Source organism: Aulonocara sp. 'chitande type north' Nkhata Bay, linkage group LG1, assembly GCF_057382095.1.
Source record: "Aulonocara sp. 'chitande type north' Nkhata Bay isolate Kocher_YH1m ecotype deep benthic linkage group LG1, A_spYH_male_GT1.1, whole genome shotgun sequence".
NCBI classification, from domain to species: domain Eukaryota; kingdom Metazoa; phylum Chordata; class Actinopteri; order Cichliformes; family Cichlidae; genus Aulonocara; species Aulonocara sp. 'chitande type north' Nkhata Bay.
Genome location: NC_141344.1, coordinates 41,440,478 through 41,460,804, shown reverse-complemented (window position 1 = coordinate 41,460,804; position 20,327 = coordinate 41,440,478). Strand labels below are relative to the sequence as shown.

The following is a 20,327-nucleotide window of genomic DNA, read 5'->3' as shown; positions in this document are numbered from 1 at the left end:
TATCCCTATTGCTTGCACACTTTTTTCTACCAAATCTTTTCTTTCCCTTCACGTCTCTGTTAATGTGCTTGGACACAGAGCTCTGTGAACAGCCAGCCAATTTTGCAACGACCTTTTGTGTCTTGCCATCTGTGTGCAAGGTGTCAATTGCCTTCTCTTGGACTACAGTCAGGACAGCAGTCTTCCCCATGATTGTGTAGGCTATAGAACTAGAATGAGAGACAATTTAAAGGCCTTTGCAAGTGTTTTGAGTTAATTAGCTGATTCAATATTGAACCTTTTCACAATATTCTAATTTTCTGAGATACTGAATTTGCAGTTTTCATTAGTTGTCAGTTATAATCATCAAAATACAAAGAAATAAACACTTGAAATATGTCAGCCTGTGCGGACCGAATGTACACGTTATACAACTTTCACTTTTTGAATGGAATTGGTGAAATAAATCAACTTTTTGATGATATTCTAATTTTATGACCAGCCCCTGTAGAAAGCTGGTGTTTCAAAATCAGCATTTTTCCTAAAAGACAAACATGCAAAATTTAAATATGAAAATAATACTGACGTCATTGCAGATGACTTGATTTGTAAATGTAACATTTTGGGAAACAGAATTCCACCATGCAAGACAAAGGAAAAATCTTAGCTGCACTGTTTCAACGCCAAATCCTGCATTTTATTTTGTAATAAGTAAAAAAAAAGATTCACAGTATCTCTCCCAGAACACTTAACTGCAAGTTTTTTAATTTTAAGAAAGCATTTCTGCAATAGAAATCAAACACACTGATTCCAAACGTTTCATGTATTTGCACAAAAGAAACATGAGTCACAACAAACAGATCACAATACTTTCCAAACTTTAAATACATTTAGAGATCATTGTTTAAATAAATTCTCCAAAAAATATCTCTTGTTCATGTCACATATTTACACTGATCTTAGCTTCTAGTGATTGTATATCCATGTTACTAATTCAGGACTTTATTATTCTTGCTTCCATGAAAACTTTTCCCCATTAACATGTGAAAGATTGACCTCATGCTTAAATAAGCAGCCTCACGGCTCTTTTTAAATTAGGCAATTTCAATTTTACATATTGGTGTCAATACGTAACAAAGAAAACTGGATGCTGTCACAGTAACAGATTATGACTTTGTAGGTCTCTTGTGAGTTTTATCACAAAGACAGCATTTGTCTTATAAATCCTGCTTCTAATTTACACTGATTGAGACGCTGGTCTGTGCATATTTACTTTGCCCGATGTAGAACAGAGATCATCCTTTCTCAGTGCTCGTGTGCAATGAGTGGGGCAGGATAGTTTTGTATTTGCTGAATAAAATACAGACAACACAAAGACATGACAACAGCAGAGAACTCAACTTGAAAAGGTGGTTACACTGCCAATTCTGACAAGCCATCAAATATCTTAATGTAACCTTGTTCTACCAGACACACGATGTCTGAATCTAGCCATGATTAACAGTTATGTAATTGTGACTTATGCTGGAATGACAGGATGTTGTCACTAGAACAGATTGATCAAACCAGTAATGCTATGAATGTCACATTTGAAACACGCTCAATAACTACATATGGCACAGAAACTGAGAGCCCACCTTTTAAGTGACAGAGTTTCAAGCGTTAACCTCGGTTGCAAAAGTCTATACTGGGTATATTGTTGTGTCATAATAAAGTCAAAATATGTCTGCATAGTCTATTGTTGTCCATGACAAAAAAGCAATGCTGCACTAAATGTAATAAAAACATATTCTTGCTGCTTTTGTCACAGCATCCAGTAGAAGCTTGAAACCTTTCAATTTATTTTAAAATGAACCTCAATCTGGTTGGACAAGCAAACAAAAAACTAGCTGGTATGAAAGTTTGTTTAATTGTTTGGAATAATTTACAACTTGTTTTCATGTTTGTATAGTAGTATTCTACTGTTAGCTATAACACAGAATCTGTATTTCCTGCCCACCTAAAGCTCCATATCTTTTCTTACTCCTTTCAAACACACCTTTCATCAATGTGAGGAATACAGCTGAGACAGGCCTGTTGTAAGGAGTGATTCAGAAATGTAAATGCAGTGCCTTTTGGATTCAGGCTCAATATTGTGCAGTAAAACAAATCAGGGAGCGCACTGGAGAATTTGTTGTTTGCTTCTTTAACAATTATAATTAGCATTCATAGCATTTTTGAAATCATTATTATCATTTTGAAATCATAATCATGATCATTGAAGCACTTTGTTTTAAACAAGGTTTAATGAGAAACAAAATGACAATCAATACACTTTGAGTATACCCATGGAGAATAGCATCATGCACATTTACAAAAAGAAAATGAAGAGTAAAAATCCTAAGTGCAGCAAGAATGTTTTCTGCAGTCAAACGAGGTTTCTCTTTTCTACAAAACCACAAAAAACAAACAAACTTGAGGTGTATCCATTTCCATTCTTGGGCAACTTTTCTTATTGTAAAAAGTTTGAATAAAAGTGGGGAAAATGTTTTAATGCACTGAGAACTAGGTGAAGAAAAAGCCCTGTGAACAAGTTCACAATTGGTTTCTGTACCTTTCCTTTCAGATGAGGATGATTGCATAGTCTCTTAAGAGATTTGTCATCTCTCCTATTCTTGTGTTATTGCTTCACACAGTGTCAAACTTGTGTTTTAAATAGTCTTTCATAACCTTTGCAAGTGGTAGATCCTCCAAGAATTTCAAGCTTTGAAGGCCAATACAGTGACGGATTTTTATTCGACACAAATCTTGTAGAGTCCGAGGTTGTCCTGAAAGAAGAATAGAAACAATGACTACACATGACTATCATTGACTCCCAGTAACATGACAGAAACAGAGCAAGAAATATCAACTCTGAGCAAAATTATTAGCAAGAGTAGATGTCTCGTTATTTAACAATTAATACAGTGACAGTGCTCACATGCCCCCATTAGTGCAACACTTCGAGTTTTAATTCTACTTTATCTCACAGCAGTGTTTGCATCCTACTGCATTCCAAGCATAAAATAAAAACAATAAAATTGAGAGGAAAGTTAGATAATCAATCAGGGTGAAGGTGCACATAACATAATATTAATAATATTATCAAATTTTCTTTTTCTGGAAATCAATACACTCTGCAAAAGAAAAAAAAACCCTCACACACGGTCAAAACAGCCGACTGAGTCAAACAAAGGGTTAGAATAGGGAAGAAAGGTCATTCAAATAACTGGATATGGCATGGTTGTTCATCTGCCACACAACCATCTCTCAGGTTTACAGAGAATGGCCTAAAAAAGAGAAGCTAGCAGTTCTCGGTGTGAAAATACCTTGTTGGTGTTGGATAGGGCTGTGCGATATGACCAAAACCTCATGTCCCGATATAAGACATCTATCGTCCGATAACGATATAAATCACAAACATTTAACATTTGCTGTAAATTCTGTGAATCTCGGGCAGCTCGTCTTGCATGAAGTGTTTCCAGCTGTGCGTCGTGTAGCTGAGTCGAGTGTTTTAACTGATGCATGAAACGACACATTTTTAGACAGAAGTTGTAACGGCGCCGTTTTCTTTGTGAGTATGTATTACACGGCGTGCTGCGGGGGAAAGCCTGCTCTAACGTTTGAGTCTAAGGTTTATTTTTTTAGCACCTGACGGCTCTTTTTTGCTTCTCATTTGTAAACTCTGCATACTCATTCACATGATTCAGTTTATTTTGAAAAGTCTCAACGGGCTCTTAAGCTTTATTGTGAAAGGTTTACGTGGAAAACAAGCCAGCGGACAGTGGAGCCACGTGATGGTTTTTACCATAATTGTTGCTAACGACAGCATGTAAAAACATGTCTGTCAGTAGTGTGGTTTTATTAAATATAAGAGAAAGAGAGAACTTTAAGGAATGAATACAGCCACTACAGTGACATCAGAACCATGAAAAAATATTGCCGTAAACAGTTTATTTTGCGACACCACGAAACAAACGATAGCTTAAAATGAAACGACAGACGTTTTTATATCGTTATATCGAACAGCCCTAGTGTTGGATGTTTTCAAATATTAAATAACCTCAAATTGGTTCTTTCACCAAGTCCAACAGCCCTCTGTGGTGTGGTGGAATAGAAGGATTTGCAGAGGACAAGTCTGCAGAAACTGTGTAATGCTATTGTGTCAGTATGGTGAAACAATGACTGAGGAATGTTTTGGGAACCTTGCTGAATCTAAAGGCAGTTCTGAATAAAAAAAAAAAAACGTGGTCCAGACTTGACAATTACTGATTCCTGATCATGCTTCGGTAAGAAACTTAGCTATGTTTGTGGTATGATGTGCATGTAGCATGCTGTTATGTTGTAAATTGTCTGGATACGCTTGGGAAGAAAAACATTTTTAATTGCATAAAATGGCACTGATCACATCAGCTGATGGGGAAACATTGTTGGTTTTCCTGGAAAATTACCATAAAATTATGCACTACCCACTTAAAATTCATGAAACTGTTCTGAATATCACTTATTTGTTACTTAAAATTATTTAAGTACAATTTGTGTCTCCTTTCCTGTAACCCCCACTAGAGCTGGGCGATATGAGATTTTTTCATATCACGATATGTTTTTTTCATTTCAGGCGATAACGATATCTATCACGATATAAGCCAAATAACTATATTTGTAAGATTTAAATGTGCCGTTGCTCACAAGTAAAATGTGAAATAATCAGCAGCTTGTTTTTATTTAAATATTTATTTCCCATAATAAGTTCAACAGGGTAGATGTACTTAAGGAACATGAGACTTTTTCAGATAAATAAAGGCAAATATTGCAAACTACACAAAAGGCAGCCGCTAAAGCGTTTAAGTTTCAAAATAGAACAAACGAAACAGACTAAACTGTCAATTCCACTTAGAAACAAAATATTAATTCTAAAAATAAATCTTAGTTTGTTTTACAGAAGAACAGACAAAACTGACTAACTTTTGTCAATATCAAATAAACTGAGAACTAAAAGGAAATTCTCAATCTCTCCTTGTTGTATAGCTGAGCTTTTCAAACAGTTTTAACAGTTACTTTAGTCTGACAAAAGCCGAATGACGAATTAGCGCTTCCAGTCAGAGACTGAGGCTACGTCCACACGTACACGGGTATTTTTGAAAACGGAGATTTTCCGTTTTCGTTTTAAAAAATAATCCCGTCCACACATAAAGGGAGAAATGAAGGAAAACGCTGCTATGAACATGCCAAAGCAGCAGGTGGCGCTAGATTCCTAACCGTGCAGAAATGTTGGCCAATCAGAAGCCTAGAAGCCTCGGTGGGAAAAAGTAAACAAAGCTGGGGCATAGAAGCAGAACCGAGTCGTATGTGTGGAGGGACAGTAACTGTGTGTATATGTAAGCATTTAAACACTGCAGAGAGTAGAATTAACAGTAACAGTATTGTAGAAATTCATTTCACCGAAACAATAACGTGGCGCACAGTGTGACGCATGCACCAGTTTATTGTATTTCCAGACTTGCTTTCGGCACAATTTCCAGTGCACGCTACTCTGTTTTTTGTCAGACTTGAAATAGCCGAAATACCTTCACACTACGGAGCTTCTATGGCTCTTCCGTTCGACAATCTCTCCGGCGTTGGAACCATCATCTGTTTTCTCTTCGGTCACGCTCGGTTGATTTTTCTAGTCGGCACACTCATTTCCTCCATTACCCGCTGGCTGCTTCCCAAACAAACACACGTGTGGCTTGGCACTTGTGCTGTACGTTACAAGTCACGCGACGTGACGCTGCGGCTGTGATTGGTTCGGCTCTGCGCTACTTAATTTGGATTGGCGAGGTCTATCGCGATAGCTTAATTTCTCTATCGAGTAAAAGTTATATCGCGATACATATCGTTATCGTTCTATCGCCCAGCTCTAACCCCCACCCCCTTGTACGTATGTAAAAAGGGAAAGGCAGAGACTGTACAAAGTTGCTGAAATATACTGACCCCAAACACACAACTCCAGAGCCCAGAATGATCTCAAGACTAGAGCACAACCATAAAAAGGAGATAAATCAGAGATTAAATGCACGTGCCATGAGCCAGTTGATTAATGTATAGACAACACTGATGAGCCATTTCACCACAGTACTATAGTCATTTTGGGCCTTCAGAAGAAAAAACCCAGAGTAACAAAATCTGCATATCTAGTCGTGTAAAACATGCTGACATGTTTTGTACGCTGTCGAGTCGGTTTTCAACCTTTCCTTTTTTTTCCTTTAAGAAAAACAAACAAACAACCCAAAACTCTGGCAGTTCACCACTTACTTTTGTTCCATTGCAAGCTATTCATTGGACCTGGATGAGTTGAATTGCAATAACTGGAAAAATTGGGGTGTTCTAAAACTTTTGACTGGTAGTCTAAGTTTGCATAGCTAACTTCAGGATGGTGCTGCATGAGATAACCCATTGTTTTATTTAATGATATAAAGAAATATTTTGGTATCCCAAATATTGATACTGAATGCTATATCTATATTTGTTGCACAAAATGAAACAGGCAGAATATTGCAATACTATGTTGTAGCAATTTTCTTTCCTTCACCCCTAATTTTCTTTCATAGTTAAGAATATTTACTTTTTCCTCCTTTATGCAACAAACACAACATTGGCATATTCTTCACAATGCCACCGGACTTATATGACAAAGAGTGTGTTACTCACTTGTGACCTTCTGCAGGAAATCCAGACAAGGCCGGCTAATCCCTGACATGCTGACAGACACAGCCACCGGAGTCTGGCCCTCGTAATTCCTAGTATTGGTATCTGCTCCATACGTGTAGAGCATCTGGGCACACAACACATCATCCCTTAGAGCTGACAAATGTAAGGGAGTTTGGCCATCTTCAAGGCGTCCAAGATTAGTGTCCGCTCCCCTCTGCAGGAACATGCGGCAGTATGAGTGATTGCCTTTGATGACAGCATAGCGTAGCAGGAAGCCATTTTGAATGTCAATGTTGGCGCTGTGGTCAAGGAGGATCCGTACACAGCTGGAGCGCTCGCGGATTATGGCAAGCTGTAGTGGCGTGGTTCCTTTGTCGCTCAGAGGGTCTACCTCGGCCTTGAACTCGAGCAGCAGCCGCACGAATGAGTCTCGACCATAGTGGGCGGCCACATGCAGCGGCGTCCAGCCATCGTTACTTTTTGCATTTATAATGTCACTTCGAAACTCTGACTCCAGCATCAGTCGGGCAATGCGTGCTCTGCCATGCATTGCTGCATAGTGAAGTGCGGTGAAGCCACCAATAAAGTCCTTCACTGTGGGGTCAGCTGTACAGACGAGTGAAAAGAAAAGAAGAGTTAAATGCAGCAGACGCTTCATATTATAGGATTTATGATAAGCCAAGATAGTACAGTCCAAGAATAATCTGCTAGAAAGAATTTTTCATCAATTCGTATTTACAGTGCATTCCTGCTAGACTGTTATACTTTAAGTGGACATGAAACACGAAGCCCTGCTCTCAGAAACTGACAGATTTAACAGTCTGTGAAGTTGCATTTAGAAAATAAGTGTTCAAAGTTAAAGTTTTGAGAACATGTTGGTTGGGTTGCAGCTAATAGGTTTACATTAGTGTATGTTAGCTAACTAGTAGCTGAACCAATACCTCACTGCCCAAAAAGCTGATTCTGTCATAGCGCGGTGGTGGCAATGGGAAATCTTTCAAAGATAATGGCAGACGGCTTAAGTGGAGTGGCCAAACAGTCAACTTTTAAAAGTAGCAACAGGGTTTTACCTGACTTATTCATGTAGCAATTTAAATGTTTAGTTATGGGCAAACTGAAGCTTCGTAAAACACTGAAACATTTGAAGCATTTGTGCTGGAATTGTACTGGTTTTGAAACAATATCAAACCCATCTCCACAGTGACCCCTGCTGGCCAATTTGGATATTGCCACATCTTAAACAATATTCAGTCAAACAGTAATGCAGACAAGCCCAGCACAATTCCTAACAAGGTTTTATTTTTAATTAATTTAAAAATATATAATTAAATGAAGAAAATAAATGTTCTCCTTCTTTATAAAAAGGTAAGATTTATTTTCACAGGCTAATTCTGACCAATTATAACAGTCCATTTTATGCACGAGTTAGGACAGAGTGAGGAACCAACTTTGAGGGAGAACTGGTGAGATTGTTCTCTCCACCCCGATGATACACCAGGACAAATTCAGCAGTGTAAGAGGAAAAAGAGCTCGCTGGTGCCAGATGAGAGATGGAGAGGAGAACAGGAGAGAATATAAAGACTGTTCTCCCTTTGTAAAGGACCGCTAGAAAGGTTTAACCCTTTAACCCTAACAGGTTAGGGCTACACTGGTGGCAACGTTTCTTTAAACTACTGCAACTCTTGAATGATGTGGGCAATCTGAAAAATGGCAACCGCTCTTGAAAGCAGCAACTCTGCGCTTTTCAGTGATATTAAGAGTCATTACATTAATCCGAAGCACTGCATCACAGCAGCCCCAGGAATGCAAAGGTTGAGAGAGTGAGCGTGTGCAGTGGAGTTGTGCAGAAAACTGATGTTTTGTTGGACACTTTTCTAATTATTTTATTAGTGTGGTGGGTTTCTTTTTCAGCATTTTCTGCCATGTTTTTTCCAACTGTTTTATTTTTTTTAAGTTCTATACATGACCTATCACCCATTACAAAATATACACTGCCCAGCCAACTTCTAACATTTGAAAAAGCATGGTTGCTAGGCAACCCAACCCATTTAACAGCCTTGCACTTCTGGCCTTTAAAGCACCTGGCCTATGCAGACCAGGTAGTTTTTTGAAGGATGCGGGGCCTGAATTGGGGCACACCTTGACTCTGTGTATGAGACTCACTGCTGCTATGTTATCTTAAATCAGTCATCTGATTTGGATGCGCTAGCCTGTCATCTCCAGAGTGTATGTCCATGGTTTTTCTGATTCTAACAGAAGATGCACGATAATAATCATATTCTGGGGTGACAAAATGGTATCTGGATGAATCTTAAGTCATATGAATAATATCCCAAACGTGGATTCTGTTCATCTGGACATGGGTGAGTGAAAAAACTTTTCTCCCATTGAGAACGATAAGTCCAGATGAAAAGAATGAACTTTTGGGATTTGGGACACTTAAACATTTTTTAAGTGTTTAAGGGATATTTATCTGAATGCTATAGAAGTGACTTCTTTTCAAATTTCACCTAACATAGCTGAATAAATGCCCACTTTTTAGTAACACAATGCCCTGTAGCATTAACAGCAAAAACATTTTCAGGTCGTGGGGTTGGGGGTCTGACCTCCATGCTCCAGGAAAACTCGAACACATCTCTCTTTTCCCTTGGCTGCTGAGAAGTGAAGCAGTGTCCAGCCATTGGCATCGCGGATCTTTGGCGAGTATCCTTGCTCCAGCATTCTCCTAACAGTGTATACATCCCCTGCTGCCACTGCAGCCTGGATCTGCAGCTCTTCATGAAGCTCAGGGTTCCTTCTGCAGTGGTGGTTCAACATCCTGTCACATTTCGGAATGGTAATTTTCATCTGTACCTAAGCTCTGTTTAAAATAAATAAATAAAAATCAGTAAATATATTCAGATTCAGATGGTACATTAAGCATGACTGAAATTAAGTTCAGACTTATGGCCGTGGCTTTTAATCTGAAAAGACAACACTAAAATTGAAAAAGTAGTAACGCATTACTTGGTGATAGAAGTGGCCTAAGAGCCTGTGTCAGTTTAAGTGTTGTTTTCAATAAATTGCATGATCAAAAATTTTTTGGCCGCACTCCCATTTCTTCTTGTTGCATGCTGAAGCTCAACTTGGAACCCTGTTAATATCCAACCATGAAAAATATGATTTTTTGCCATTTTTCAAGTATGTGAATGAAGTCTGCCTACCGCCTCAGTGCAACAAAGATCTACAGTTTAAGCAGTTCATTGTAGATCTGACAGACTTGAATGGACATAAATGGCTGACAAAACACACAAATCAAGCACACACAGGTGGTGCATTAAAAAAATATCTTAAAAAAAAATCAAAATCAAAATGTTAAGTCATTTTAAGCATAAGAATAGGAATCAAAATAATACTGAAATGGTGTACTAATGATGTTCAGGAGTTTTTAAGGGTTAACATTAATAATGAGCTTCCTCAAATATTGAGGAAGCTCATTATTTGATCGAGGGCTGAGTGATGAGGAAAATCTAATATCTATATCTCATGATATGTTTAAATAACCTCCAGAATCAAATGTTTTTTTCAACCACATGAGTGCGGAAGGAAAAACTCTTTTTTTTAACAGGAAGAACCCTCCGGCAGAACCAGGCTCTGGGAGGGGCGGGGCATCTGCCGTAACCAGTTAGGGAGATAGAAGGAAGACAGGATAAAAGACATGCTGTGGAAGAGATTAATAACAAGTATGACTCAAAGCAGAGAGGTCTATTAACACATGAAGAAGAAATACTCAAAGCATCATGGGATTTGTTAAGTGTGGATAGTTAAATGCAATTGCAAGTTGTGCCTTGTTCTCAGAAGGACAGCAAGTGGACAGGGACAGGTGAGATGAGGCAATGAAAGGAGGAAGAGAGGCAAAGAGTGATTCAGAGGCAGAGCCTGGTTTATTTCCCACAGCTTGTGTAATCTGTTGCCTTATGGTTCCAAGCGCTGTCACCAATCTTTGCATTTCATTATTATCTCACAACACTTGTTTAATCAGCTACCAGCTCTCCTACAGACTTTTTAAATGTCTACAGTGTCAGATCAACACAGCCCTGCCCTCCAGTACTATCAGGAGCAGCAGCAACACCTCAACAGCAACATTGTACCCATCGGGTAAGAAATAGGCTACCTTTGCTTTGCCTTGTCCCCGCCTGATAACAGTGATATAAAATGATGTGAATCCATATTAGATTTTTGAAGAATGCGGGTTGTTGTTATTCACCCTGGTCCCATGTGCCCCTTTTTAACTTTCAGTACCCGCCCCTTCAAAAATCTCTACACCGCTCTGCCTGAAAAAACAATGCCGTGGTCCCAGAGTCTGCCGAAAAGCGACAGACTGAGCAGGAGGTGTATTCTTGCCTCGACACCCACCTTTGTTGTAGTGTTTGTGTTGCATATTAATTACGTCACAGGACACTTGGACGCGTTGCTATGACAATGAAAACGCACATTAGGTGGTACTCTATTATAATGGAAAACCAGTTAATCCAATTCGAGTCGTGGCGAATCAAACCGAGCAGGTACTAATGGGAAAGGAGCCCATCTGATCTTGAGCTGCTTTCCTGCTTCTCAATACTTTCCCCATCGCTCTGGTTAAAGTTAATCTTTGTTTTATGAGTCTAAAAATACAGCTTCTTTCCAGCTGATTCTGATTCTGAAGTTGAATGTGATCTTCTTGTTCTTGAGTGTAACGAGTAGTCTGCAAATTGTTCTGTATTAACACTGATGATGTGTATTGATACAGTGTACATTGATGGGGTCTCCAAATTCTAGATGTCGACACTGATACACATGTAGAGTGTTTTTGATGAAATATTGTGAACAATGTTGTTACAGAAATAACTCTGGCACATTAGTTGTCTGCTATGGTCTTTCGGTGTTGGCTGGCTAGTGCACTAATTGTTTTTAAGGATGTACCACTGCCACTGGCCACTGCCAAATTTCTTACCATCTCTCTCTGGTTTATTGTGGGTTTTTTTCCCAGCCTAGTGATGGTGTACCTTGTGTGCACTGCCATCTGTCTGAGACTTCTATTCAAAAATGCAAAACTACAAATACAAAATCAGCTCTATGAGTCAACTTCAGGCATCTGCTTCATTTGTGATGACATAGCAAGGAAACAAGCCCCATCTGGCAATGAAACTGCTTTGGAGTCAACTGTCCAGTTAATTTTGAGCAGCTAAAAACAGGGGACTACAAGAAAAGGGTGTAAGCCGCTTCTTACTGTACTGCAGCTAGGATAGGCTCCAGCCCCTCCATCACCCTAAATTTCTCAGCAGTTAATCCAAACTCTGAAAAAACACTGACTTAAAGCTCAAAGTCTGCACTTGAACACATTTGACTTAAAATCCAGAGTGGTGGAGTATAGATGGTAAACGGACTGGTTCTTATATAGCGCTTTTCTACTCTGAGCACTCAAAATGCTTTACAAAACTTGCCTCATTCACACAAGCATACTGTACTGTTTCTATCTAAGCTTCCTATCTAACATTTACACGCATTCACTGACGGATGCATCTTGCCCAAGGATATTTGGCACGCAGACTGGAGAGACGAGGATTGAACTACCAACCTTCTGATTAGCAGGTGCTCTACCACCTGAGCTACACTTCAAAAGACCATCAAATCATTTTTTTATTGAATTATTAACAGTTTGAAAATTTGGTTGATCTCAGAATTGCACAAATAATGTATAAAGCAGCAAACAAATCTTTACTCCACGACATTCAGAACTTAGGAGTAAAAACTATAATTTATTAATTTTCTTTAATTCAGTCTTACTGAATAAAAAGCAGAAAACTTGGAATTTAAATAATATAGAGGCAAAACTATAAAAGTTGTATATATTCCCCCCAAAAATGTAATTATAAATGAAGTTATCTGAAAATGTACATGTTTGACGTATGTTCAGGCACAACAGTGGAATTTCAGAGACAGTCACTTTTTTGCTTCAGCTAACAAAGGCTTAACCATTACTTGATGAAGAGGTCTAGCAAGTTTTTTTGGTTTCCTTGTTGGGAGAAATTATGTTGATGTTAAAAGAAAAGAAACAAAAGCTAATGTTTTAGATATTAAAATGTACCTTTGGACCAGCTGAAGAGATAGGCTTCTTTTAGTCATATCAGAGCTGCTTTGCAGATGTACTGGTGCACACTGTGAAGAACTGAGAATTTGTTTCCCTGTGGCACAGTCATCAAAAAGAGATTAGAGGCAATGAAGAGTATTGTGAACGCTAACGGACAGAGTCAATTGATTACGGATACACCCCATTTATTGCTGAAAACCACAACAGCCAAACAATAGTAACAACCAGAGAGTTAAATACAAAAAAATAATGATATGCATATACACTACCCAAAGGTAAACTTACTAATTACACTATTTTTTAGCCAACCTGGGAAAACTTTGCAAATGAATGAAAACGTAACTATCTGTCATTACCTTAAAAGTTTGGCTCGTTAGTTTAACTCGTTTGTGATAAACAATAGACATCACCGTGGCTTTATTTGCTAACATGACCAATAATACAAAGCACGCACAAGTATACAGATATAACTTACAAAAGCTCGGCGGTGAAGATAGCTCGTTTCCACCACCCCAGAAAGTGTAACGACAGTAGATCCTTTTAGAATAACCCATGGTCTACGGCTGTACGTTCTTAGAAGGTTAGCTGAAGCTAGTTAGCCAGAAAGCTAACAAACTCATTCGCTCGTTTTTAATTTTATTTGGCTTCATTTGACTTTTTACACTATTATAATTGGGTAGAAATAAACCCCCAAACACAGCGCGTGTGGATATTAAAAGGAATTCTACGCCTTTATTGACAAAACAGCAGCTCTATAAAACAAAGACTTACTTGTCAGACGCTGAACCGACGTGTAACTGAGCCAATCAGCTTTCAGGTATACGGAACGATTGAAGTTGTCAAAGCTGCATTATTCCGTTACTTTCAGCACAAATACAATACCAAACAAAGAAGCTAGTGTCAAACTTTTATCCATATCTTTGTAGGTAATGACAAGAATAATCTAACTGTTCAACACTAAGACTTAATCAAAGAGTGTCTGCGAAGAGCTTCACCAGCGTGACTCCATCAGCAAAAACAATAACACTTCCGTCTGCAGACTTTCACAATATAAGTATAATTTCCACAGCCCCAAGCACGTCAAGAACTACCATTTGCAAAGCAGACGTATGAAACTGTATTTTAGGATGCAATTAATTTAAAATAAATCAGAAAGGCAAGGAAACGTGCATATATGATGATGCTATTCTGATTAATCAATTTGCAGATTAATGATCATAAAACTAACCTCACGGCCCATTGTTAGTCAGTGGAGCTAGTTTCCATCATTATTCTGCAGTCAGCTGAGATTAAAGGAGTGGTTTGGATGAAGAAACCTTTCTCCTACAGAAAACGTCCAGTTTGACAGAATGAACTTTCTGAAACTAGACACATTATATAAATCCATGGTCATTGTAGTAAATAAAGTGCTAGTATTATATTCACTATTATATATTCCCCACAATGTAAAAACAACAACAACAATATAAAGTTGTGTTTTCATTTATTAGACTTTTTTGTTTTATTTTGGTAATGCTTCACGTATTTTGTAGGGGTACTTCCGTGTATATCACGTGGGAGATCCACGCGGAAGTAGCCGCGCAATGGAGGGCAATATGAGTTGTAAAGACGAAGACCTGTCCGTAATGACAGGGCTTTTTAACTGTTTGACAGAAGCGTACAGATGCTTTCTTGCGGGATCGTATCCCCCCCAAAATGCTGCCGATGTAGCGGGCGTAATATATTCCGGCTTTTGTGGACCTGTCCACGGGAAAGGCAGAGAAGGTTCCCCCTCAGAGTACTGCGGTGAAAACAGTGCGGAGCTGACTTGCATGTGCATGTCTTTCCTCGGGAGGGTTTCTTCCAATCTGACGTCTCAGGGGCTGCATCCAGACGTTAGGTTTTATTATGCGGAGGTCCTAAAAGTATTGCTTGAAGACATGGATCTCATGACGCACCTTGTAAGTGCTACCACTGCTCAGGGAGTAAAGACGTAAAGTTATCTTAATAATTGATTTAATTACCTTTTCCATAGGTAAAGCGGTTCCAAGCCGAGGACCACATTATCTCACATCTGGCTGCAAAGACGGCATCAAACTGTGTTTTTTACCTTATCTGCAAATCTGTAAGTAGTCATTCTTTGGGGATTCGTCTTCAGCAACGACTTTTTGTTTCCGTCTCTGAGATGACTGAAGCGCTTTAGCCTACCTACTGTAAATCACATACTATTAAAAAATATGCAACACTGTTCATTGTGTGTAATGTTAAGAATGGTGAAAAAAGCAACGTTTAAAATAACGTAAAAGGAGACGCCAGAAGGTTCTAGGGTAAAACTTCAGCAACTGGTAGGTTGTACGACTAAGACCAGACTGGCCAGCCTGTGCACCACCTGGACTTACAAGAAAGCCTATGACTCAAAACCTCACACATGGAACCTGGAATTCATAGAGCTACACAAGATGAGCAGAACCCTAATAGTAAAAAAAGAGAGGAAAGGTAGTTACTGCAATCCTCTAAGGTCTATCAGAAGGCAACACACTGAAAATAGCCAATTGGGAACCATGAAAAGGCTACTAGGAAAGCTACAACAACCCAGCGAGTAAGGCAGGTCCTGAGAAGTAGGTGAATGGGAAGAACAAGATCAAGGCAATCGCCACCTACACCCAAAGGAGGAGATCAAATCCACTGACATCAAGACAATGAAGCTTCTTACTTATGCATCTAGCCCTCTGAGACTGTACGCTGAGCGGAGGGAAGGAGACCAAGTGTCAGAAGCACTATCCAGGGTGAAACAACAAAGAGCCACATCATTTATTGTGGCCATCAGGAAGATGTATAGTACCATATCACCCCAATGGAGCACTTTGCTCTCAGATTGCAGCTTTACTTGTGGTTACTGGGATATTTAAAAGTAGTATGGGAGGCAGAACCTTCAGGTATCAGGCACCTTGTCTGTGGACCCAGCTTCCAGCTTGGATTTGGGAGACAGAGACCCTTTCTACTTTTAAGATTAGGCTGAGGACTTTCCTTTTTCTGAAAGCTTACAGCTATGGCTGAATCGTGTGACCTTAGCAGTAGACTTAGGCTGCTGGGGTCCTCTCAAGATGCACTGAGCGTTTCTCCTTCTCTTACCCTTTTTTACTCACCATCAACGGCTCTTTCACAGCATGTCTTTTATCTGGTCCCCCGCCCGACTGGTCATGGCAGATGGCTGCCGCGACCTGGTTCTGACGGGTTGGACAACAGTGGAAAGGAACTCCCTTTTAAAATGAAGGTTGAAAGGGAGTTTTTCCTCCCCACTGTTGCCAAGTCCTTACTCATAGGAGGTTATCTGTTAGGGTTTCTCTGTAAAATTTTAGTGTCTTTACCTTTCAGTATTGAGCACCTTGAAGTGACTGTTGTTGTGATTTGACAGTTTAAAATTGAATTTGAGTGCTTGTATGCTTAAATTTCTTAGGGACTTATCAGTCCTGCCTGGCAGAGGAAATGTGAACAAGCATTTCAGAACCCGTGGCCTGGTGCTGAATTAGATGCCTGTTTGTGGTCACTGACTGAAGTCTCCAAAAAACTTCTTAAAGGAGCTCATCGAGGTAAACGGTGTTAGTAATTTTCATTTTCAAGGAGTCCAAAATCCGCGATATCTAAGCTATAATGGTAACAAAAATACAGAAAATTGTAGAAACTGCAGCCAGAACATTTTAAGATTTTGAACATTTAAATGAATTTACTGAAAGATGAGTTTATTGAAATCATTTGTTCTGTAGCTAGGCTAACTCCTTGGGGTAAGATATGGGCAGATATGATGCTTACAGGATGACGGTTGATTTTGTCTACTCTCACATTTTGAATGCCTTTTTTTTCCTTCCATTAGAGCTCATGACACTTCTGGTAGGTTTTGACCTCACTCTAAGTGTTCTATGTTCAAAACTGCTCCCTGAAGAGAAGAAACACATGTCACAGCATTCAGTGGATTTTACCAGAAGCTCACACTGGGGAACATCATTATGTCTACTGCTAGACCTGCTTGAGGTGCTGACTTCTTCTAGTTTGGTATGTGGAGCTGGTGTCCGTTTGAAGAGTCAGAGAGTAACCCACCTTCACTCGTTGGCCCTCCTAAACATCTGCTGCTCCTCAGAGTATTATGTTAAAAAGAGAGTGCTGCTTCTTCTAAAGAGAGCAATCCTCCAGAAGGCTGGAGAGGACTGGATTTCAGGCGATGTGGCGTCAGGGAGGACGTGTGGAAACTGGAGCTCTGATATGAGCATTCTAGCTCGGACTGTGTTAAAAGCAGCTTCTGACAATTGGTTACTGAGTATTCAAATGCAGTCTGGCGCTTTCTTTGGAGGAACCAGGCACATTCTGGGAGATCAGATTCAGAACTGGGATTGCATGATGCTGAGAGCTGTCAGCCTCATTATTCTCAAGTCCATAGAGCTTTGCATCCAAACAGCTGCAGGATCAGGTGAGAATTAAAAAGAAATACCAGCGTGGTTGATGATCTATCATTTTTGCATGAGTACAATTAAAGATGTTGCTGAACTTTAAACCAATTAAATTAAAAACAAATCATTTGAAGCTCTTCTTTTTGATAACTGTGATAGTACTGGGTTTTTTTCCTCACTCAGAAATCTCAGCAGCACATTCAGTGGAAAAACAATGAAAGAGATGCTGAATGTTTTCACTCAGTGTCTGTTCTCTCCCCTGACCAGTCAAATCAAAGACAAAAATCTGGATGACAAATGCTTTGAAAATGACATTTGATATTTCAAATGTTGTGTAGCCAATGATTGTAAATCTAAAGTTATTAAGAAATGATCAGTCAAAAGAGGGTTTTCAGGAAAAACTGTTAAATGTTCAGTTTCTATGCCATATGTCAGAACAAGCTCCAGAGTGTGATTGAAGTGGTGGGTGGGTCCTTTTACATTTGGAGAGAAGCCGTTCAATAACAGATTAAATGCAGAGTTGAAGCTGCATCTATGTTTAAGTCACCCACAGTAATTATTTTATCTGAACTGAGTGTGATAAATTGGAGAGAAGCTCGAAGTGCCAGGTGGACAATAGATATCAATAAATAAAATGTTTTTTGTCCTGGCTCTCTGCCATCACCCACACCTGGTTATGCGGCAGATGGCTGCTCCTCCCTGGCGGAGTTTCTGACGGTGGTTTCGTCCTTTATGTCCTCCAATGGGCAGGGATAGTTCAGTAGGTAGAGTAGTGGCCCCATGATCGGAAGGTCGGGGGTTCGACTCCACTGAACGGCTACCCTGAGGTACCCCTGAGCAAGGTACCGTCCCTACACACTGCTCCCCGGGCGCTGCACTGGTGGCTGCCCACTGCTTCACTGGGTGAATGGGTTAAATGCAGAGGAACTATTTCCCCATGGGGGACTAACACGCACACTTTACTTTTACTTTTTTTTTTTTGAAAAGAGTTTCGTTTTTCCATTCCACTGTCGCCAAATGTTTACTCAAAGGAGGTTGTTTGATTGCTGCAGTTTTCTTTGTATTATTGTCGGGTCTTTACCTTTAATCGCTTTCTCTAAACAGGCCAGGTTTCACCCAGGAAGTTTACCAATGATCTTAAAAGCCTTTATATGCTTTCTGCTGTGGCTTAGGCGTATGATTATCTTCTCAACACAGAAGTGAAGACTGCAACAGAGGTTCATGCATACATGCAGAGTCTGTGGGGCTTCCTGAGACAGTACAGGTTCAAACAGAGAGAGGTCACTCATCTCTGCTGCTGGATCAGCATGCTGTTTGGAGAACAGGATGATGACATGATGGAGGCATCTAAAGCTCTGCTCTACATATTTCTTCATTACAGGTAAAACAGATACCAGATTTGGGTATGATATAAAAACTATAATGGTAAAGAGGTCCTGATGTTAGTTTACCATCTTTAAAGATGCTTAAAGATAACTTCTACACATGTAAAAGTATTCAGATTTAAAATATACATGTGTGTGTTTCTGTCACTGTTTACTGATACTTCACTGTCTTTCACTTTACCAGAAGAGAAAAATTCAAATAAGCTGTTAGTGTTTACGTGATATGTTCTAATTAGATTTTTCTCTCATTTTTAGACTAATGTCTGGGATGGATGAATTTGCAGTGCTGGAGACGGCCTGTGCATCTGGCTTTAACCCTCACTGTCACTTTGTGCTTCTGCTTCAGAGCATGTCCTTTGACTATAGCATCCTCCTAGACTTTCTGATCTCAGCTGAAACCTGCTTCCTGGAGTACTTTGTGCAGTACTTGAAATGCCTCCGAGATGATTGGCAGGGCTTCGCTGCAGCATGTGGACGTATCACTATGTCAGACTGTTGTCTTTCACAGCAGAAGAAGTTAGGCGCCGATAGGTCAACATTGAAATGTAAAGGAGAGCCAGATAAAGTAGAATCTGGTTCCTGTGTTATTCCACCAGCTGGAAGGCTAGGTATGGCTTCAGAGCTTCGCCTTGTAGAGTATGATACTTCTGATGAGTCTGATTCTGAGAATACAGTGGAATCTGTCTGTGCCTTGAATGGGAAACAATATAAGTCAACAGCTTTACTGAGTCCAAGACCGGAAGGATTATTACAGCCAGTGTTGCAGAGTGAAGAAACATCACATGCAAACATGGCATCTCTGTCATGGCAGCTTACAGGTGAAATATCAGTCAGAGCAGTCCATTGTTTGTCACAGCTTAGAGAGGTGGTAACGAGGCTGCACACAAAGAAGCTCTTCCCATATAACCCTTCTTCACTCTTAAAGCTCCTAGCGCAAGTAGAGAGCTGTTACCAGAAATCACACCTGTCACAATGCAGTAAATCATGAGGATCACTAGTTTCAGTGATTTTGTTTGTTTGCTGATGTGGTGTGCACTTCCTGTTCCTGCTATTGCACATATAAAAATATTATTGTCGATATTATAAATATTCATCCCTTTATCTGTATTTACATTTTGTCTTTCACTAATTGTTTTATATTTCTAAGTACAAATGCTATTTCATTGACAGTGTTACATTTAGTGCTCAGTCTTTAAAAAATATTACCATGTCTTACTATTATCATGTCATTAAGTAAAAAACGTCAAATTGTTTCTGAAGCTATACCATAGGGTGGCAGCAGAGGACTTTTAAGTGCATTCTCAGAAGGCAATTTTAATGTCACACCGGGGTGGATGTACCTCAGGAAGTTTTGGTGTTTTGGTCCCTGGCTGATCCAGTTTGTTTGAAAGATACCAAAGTTGTTCACAGATGCATTCATCAGGGTCTAAATGTTGGATACAGAATGATCTGACTCAGGAATTGTCCCAGCTTTTATAAAGCGCTTTGAGTGCACAGATAGAATAGAAAAGTGCCTTAAAGTCCATTTACCATTCACTCCCAGAGTTGCTATTTTTTTTTATTGTAAAGCAGTTTTGCTCTACGATTATGGCTGTCAAAGAGAACCACATTTTGTGCCATTCCGAGTTTTAATTTTTGTGCTATTTTGGCTGCGCTGAACGAATAAAACCCCATATTTGCTAGTAGATATAATTTTTTATTTTCATTTTAGAATTGTTGTCTCAT

At 39.4% G+C, this 20,327-nt stretch overlaps 2 protein-coding genes across 4 annotated transcripts; one reads left to right on the top strand and one right to left on the bottom strand.

Annotated features, from left to right (window-relative positions):
- Window positions 1–654: 654 nt before the first annotated feature.
- On the bottom strand, window positions 655–13,801 carry asb7 (ankyrin repeat and SOCS box containing 7). 3 transcript variants are annotated; one of them, XM_086296652.1, is made up of 5 exons: window positions 13,568–13,801; window positions 12,794–12,890; window positions 9,294–9,547; window positions 6,688–7,293; window positions 655–2,786 (listed from the first exon to the last, which is right to left on the bottom strand). In XM_086296652.1, the coding sequence occupies exons 3-5, from the start codon at window positions 9,532–9,534 to the stop codon at window positions 2,647–2,649; spliced, it is 987 nt and encodes a 328-aa protein (XP_086152778.1). In that variant the 5' UTR covers window positions 9,535–9,547; window positions 12,794–12,890; window positions 13,568–13,801; the 3' UTR covers window positions 655–2,646. The 3 variants fall into 3 exon arrangements, with proteins under 3 accessions (XP_086152778.1, XP_086152786.1, XP_086152794.1); XM_086296660.1 differs by lacking the exon at window positions 13,568–13,801 and adding an exon at window positions 13,272–13,555; XM_086296668.1 differs by lacking the exon at window positions 12,794–12,890.
- Window positions 13,802–14,355: 554 nt separating this feature from the next.
- lins1 (lines homolog 1) lies at window positions 14,356–20,287 on the top strand. Its single transcript, XM_086296694.1, has 6 exons — window positions 14,356–14,736; window positions 14,811–14,900; window positions 16,233–16,365; window positions 16,647–17,237; window positions 18,415–18,598; window positions 18,858–20,287. Exons 1-6 carry the CDS (start codon window positions 14,380–14,382, stop codon window positions 19,588–19,590), a joined length of 2,088 nt encoding a protein of 695 aa, XP_086152820.1. The 5' UTR covers window positions 14,356–14,379; the 3' UTR covers window positions 19,591–20,287.
- The last annotated feature ends 40 nt before the right edge of the window (window positions 20,288–20,327 follow it).